We start from the raw sequence: 5,000 nt of genomic DNA on the forward strand, positions 1-5,000 counted from the left end.
TCTCTCTGTTTGTTTTTCTTTCTCTGTCTCCCCCCTCTCTCTCTTTCTCTGTCTCTCTCTCTCTGTCTCTCTCTCTCTCTCTCTCTCTCTCTGTCTCTCCGTCTCTGTTTGTTTTTCTTTCTCTCTCTCTCTCTCTCTCTCTCTCTGTCTCTCTCTTTTGAAACTCAGAGTCAGCAGGTTGCTTTATTGGTGATAAATATGAACAGTTATATTGCAGAAGTTTGGATACAGACTTTGGGAACAAATTAGAAAATAACTACAGAAATAAATAAATAAATAGAAACAAATGTACAAACATTCAACAACACAGTCAGAAAAAACACTCGTAATGACACTTATAGAACCCTGAGGGAAAGGAAAAAAATCAAATAAAAAAATAAATAAATAAAATAATTAAAAATAAAATAGTGTGTGTTATATATTAGATGACTCTCTCTCTCTCTCTCTCTCTCTCTCTCTCTCCTGTTGTTCTGCAGGTGTTTAGTTTTCGGAAGCTTTGGGCCTTCACCGGTCCCGGTTTCCTGATGAGCATCGCTTATTTAGACCCCGGGAACATCGAGTCGGACCTTCAGTCAGGAGCTGTAGCGGGGTTTAAGGTGAAGACTTTATCATTCACTCGCTCTGGCTCTCTGACCTGATTATAGAAATAAATAAGTTTAATGTTAAAAACGACCCTGATTTATATCTGATTGTTTATGTAAGAGTGTGTAATGTGTGAAAAACTCTTCATGTGGTCAGATTTTCTCTTTACTATTCTTCTGAAAACTGCACAGTCTCCTCAGCTAGTGTTTTAAACTCTGTTTGCTCCTCCCAAAAAACAGAAAATCACATTTAACGATTTTAAACCACTTATTTATGTTTTCTTAAAGTAAGAAAAGCCTCAATTTTGTTCAAAACCAGATTTTTCATCATTTGTGGCTGTTTCGTGAAATTTAACCGGAGCGAATTCAGCCGGCTTTTTACGGCCGCTCACACACACGTTTTATACCCGACTGTATGTTTCTATACCTGACTGTATGGTGATTTATTGCTCTAGCTCCTGTGGGTGCTCCTCGGTGCCACCATCATCGGTCTCCTCCTGCAGCGTCTGGCTGCTCGGCTCGGCGTCGTTACAGGGATGCATTTAGCCGAAGTTTGTCATCGACAATATCCCACTGTGAGTCACTGTGAACACTGTAACGCAACTCTCTGACGCCGCGCTGTAACGCAACTCTCTAACGCCGCGCTGTAACGCAACTCTCTAACGCCGCGCTGTAACGCAACTCTCTAACGCCGCGCTGTAACGCAACTCTCTAACGCCGCGCTGTAACGCAACTCTCTAACGCCACGCTGTAACGCAACTCTCTAACGCCACGCTGTAACGCAACTCTCTAACGCCACGCTGTAACGCAACTCTCTAACGCCACGCTGTAACACAACTCTCTAACGCCGCGCTGTAACGCAACTCTCTAACACCACGCTGTAACGCCACGCTGTAACGCAACTCTCTAACTCCACGCTGTAACGCCACGCTGTAACGCAACTCTCTAACTCCATGCTGTAACGCCACGCTGTAACGCAACTCTCTAACGCAACTCTCTAACGCCACGCTGTAACGCAACTCTCTAACGCCACGCTGTAACGCCACGCTGTAACGCCACGCTGTAACGCAACTCTCTAACGCCACGCTGTAACGCCACGCTGTAACGCAACTTTCTAACGCCGCGCTGTAACGCAACTCTCTAACGCCACGCTGTAACGCAACTCTCTAACGCCACGCTGTAACGCAACTCTCTAACGCCGCGCTGTAACGCAACTCTCTAACTCCACGCTGTAACGCCACGCTGTAACGCAACTCTCTAACGCCACGCTGTAACGCAACTCTCTAACTCCACGCTGTAACGCAACTCTCTAACTCCATGCTGTAACGCCACGCTGTAACGCAACTCTCTAACGCCACGCTGTAACGCCACGCTGTAACGCAACTCTCTAACGCCACGTTGTAACGCCACGCTGTAACGCCACGCTGTAACGCAACTCTCTAATGCCACGCTGTAACGCAACTCTCTAACGCCGCGCTGTAACGCAACTCTCTAACGCCGCGCTGTAACGCAACTCTCTAACGCCGCGCTGTAACGCAACTCTCTAACGCCACGCTGTAACGCCGCGCTGTAACGCAACTCTCTAACGCCGCGCTGTAACGCAACTCTCTAACGCCGTGCTGTAACGCAACTCTCTAACGCCGCGCTGTAACGCAACTCTCTAACGCCGCGCTGTAACGCTGCGCTGTAACGCAACTCTCTAACGCCGCGCTGTAACGCAACTCTCTAACGCCGCGCTGTAACGCAACTCTCTAACTCCACGCTGTAACGCCACGCTGTAACGCAACTCTCTAACTCCATGCTGTAACGCCATGCTGTAACGCCACGCTGTAACGCAACTCTCTAACGCCACGCTGTAACGCCACGCTGTAACGCAACTCTCTAACGCCACGCTGTAACGCCACGCTGTAACGCAACTCTCTAACTCCACGCTGTAACGCAACTCTCTAACGCCGCGCTGTAACGCAACTCTCTAACGCCGCGCTGTAACGCAACTCTCTAACGCCGCGCTGTAACGCAACTCTCTAACGCCGCGCTGTAACGCCGCGCTGTAACGCAACTCTCTAACGCCGCGCTGTAACGCAACTCTCTAACGCCGCGCTGTAACGCAACTCTCTAACGCCGCGCTGTAACGCCACACTGTAACGCCACACTGTAACACCACGCTGTAAAGCCACGCTGTAACGCCACGCTGTAACGCAACGCTGTAACGCCACGCTGTAACGCCACACTGTAACACCACGCTGTAACGCAACTCTCTAACGCCACGCTGTAACGCAACGCTGTAACGCAACTCTCTAACGCCACGCTGTAACGCAACTCTCTAACGCAACTCTCTAACGCCACGCTGTAACGCAACTCTCTAACGCCACGCTGTAACGCAACTCTCTAACTCTACACTGTAACATCATTGTGTAACCCCACACGATAACACCACACTCAAATAAAACACTTTATTTCATATTTACAAATCTGAAAACAATGAAGCTCTAATATCCAGTTATACACAAAAATTACACAACACCACACTGTAAACACACAGGATGAGAAGGAGGATGGTGATGATGATGATGATGATGATGATGATGGTGATGATGTCATTCTGTAACTGATTTCCTCTTCAGGTTCCTCGGATCATTCTGTGGTTGATGGTTGAACTGGCCATCATCGGCTCTGACATGCAGGAAGTGATCGGCTGTGCCATCGCCCTCAACCTGCTGTCTGTGGGCCGGTAACTACGTTTATTATTATTATTGTTGTTGTTGTTGTTGTTGTTGTTAATTAATTAAAATAATTGATTAATTGATTAATTGAGTGAGTGAGTGAGTGAGTGATTCCCCTCCCCTCAGGATCCCTCTGTGGGCCGGAGTTCTCATCACCATTGTTGATACGTTTGTTTTCTTGTTTCTGGATAAATACGGTGAGTAACACAAACTACACATTCATTACATTATTGTAATAATTAAATTAATTTAACAGCGTGTGGCTGTTGTTGTGTGTCGTTATATTTTTATTGTGTTTTTATAAAAGGTTTGCGTAAACTGGAAGCTTTCTTTGGTTTCCTCATCACCGTCATGGCAGTGACCTTCGGCTACGAGGTAAAAATAATCCTCAGTGATATCAACAGATTTATAAATTCAGCTTTTTAAATGAAATTAACAGTAAAAATGTAAATGTTTAATTTTACTATTTAAATGTTTTAATGTTAAATTTTCTCTTCAGTAATATTAATTTGCGTGTGTTAGTAATTAACATAATAGGATTTGCATTTGTTTTGAACGTGTTTAATATGAAATGTTACTTTTAATAGTGTGTGTGTGTGTGTGTGTGTGTGAGGTGTGTGTGTGCGCTTAACATTTTCCTGCGAGTGATTGTGTGTGATTGTGTTATTTCTCCTGCAGTATGTGCGAGTGATTGTGTGTTATTGTGTTATTTCTCCTGCAGTATGTGCGAGTGATTGTGTGTGATTGTGTGTTATTGTGTTATTTCTCCTGCAGTATGTGCGAGTGATTGTGTGTGATTGTGTTATTTCTCCTGCAGTATGTGCGAGTGATTGTGTGTGATTGTGTTATTTCTCCTGCAGTATGTGCGAGTGATTGTGTGTGATTGTGTTATTTCTCCTGCAGTATGTGCGAGTGATTGTGTGTTATTGTGTTATTTCTCCTGCAGTATGTGCGAGTGATTGTGTGTGATTGTGTTATTTCTCCTGCAGTATGTGCGAGTGATTGTGTGTTATTGCGTTATTTCTCCTGCAGTATGTGCGAGTGATTGTGTGTGATTGTGTTATTTCTCCTGCAGTATGTGCGAGTGATTGTGTGTGATTGTGTTATTTCTCCTGCAGTATGTGCGAGTGATTGTGTGTGATTGTGTTATTTCTCCTGCAGTATGTGCGAGTGATTGTGTGTTATTGTGTTATTTCTCCTGCAGTATGTGCGAGTGATTGTGTGTGATTGTGTTATTTCTCCTGCAGTATGTGCGAGTGATTGTGTGTTATTGCGTTATTTCTCCTGCAGTATGTGCGAGTGATTGTGTGTGATTGTGTTATTTCTCCTGCAGTATGTGCGAGTGATTGTGTGTGATTGTGTTATTTCTCCTGCAGTATGTGCGAGTGATTGTGTGTGATTGTGTTATTTCTCCTGCAGTATGTGCGAGTGATTGTGTGTGATTGTGTTATTTCTCCTGCAGTATGTGCGAGTGATTGTGTGTTATTGTGTTATTTCTCCTGCAGTATGTGCGAGTGATTGTGTGTGATTGTGTGTTATTGTGTGTTATTTCTCCTGCAGTATGTGCGAGTGATTGTGTGTGATTGTGTTATTTCTCCTGCAGTATGTGCGAGTGATTGTGTGTTATTGCGTTATTTCTCCTGCAGTATGTGCGAGTGATTGTGTGTGATTGTGTTATTTCTCCTGCAGTATGTGC

General features: G+C 44.8%; 1 protein-coding gene across 2 annotated transcripts in view; it reads left to right on the plus strand.

Moving 5' to 3' along the window:
* The window catches only part of slc11a2 (solute carrier family 11 member 2), a 37,997-nt gene that overhangs the window by 5,456 nt on the left and 27,541 nt on the right, over positions 1-5,000 (plus strand). For both annotated transcript variants that reach the window (XM_053226944.1, XM_053226943.1), the window contains exons 4-8: positions 477-596; positions 1,037-1,156; positions 3,206-3,312; positions 3,431-3,501; positions 3,612-3,679. In XM_053226944.1, coding sequence (XP_053082919.1) covers positions 477-596; positions 1,037-1,156; positions 3,206-3,312; positions 3,431-3,501; positions 3,612-3,679 — 486 coding nt within the window. The remainder of the gene's footprint in view (positions 1-476; positions 597-1,036; positions 1,157-3,205; positions 3,313-3,430; positions 3,502-3,611; positions 3,680-5,000) is intronic.

Source organism: Pangasianodon hypophthalmus, chromosome 20 (genome assembly GCF_027358585.1).
Source record: "Pangasianodon hypophthalmus isolate fPanHyp1 chromosome 20, fPanHyp1.pri, whole genome shotgun sequence".
NCBI lineage: Eukaryota > Metazoa > Chordata > Actinopteri > Siluriformes > Pangasiidae > Pangasianodon > Pangasianodon hypophthalmus.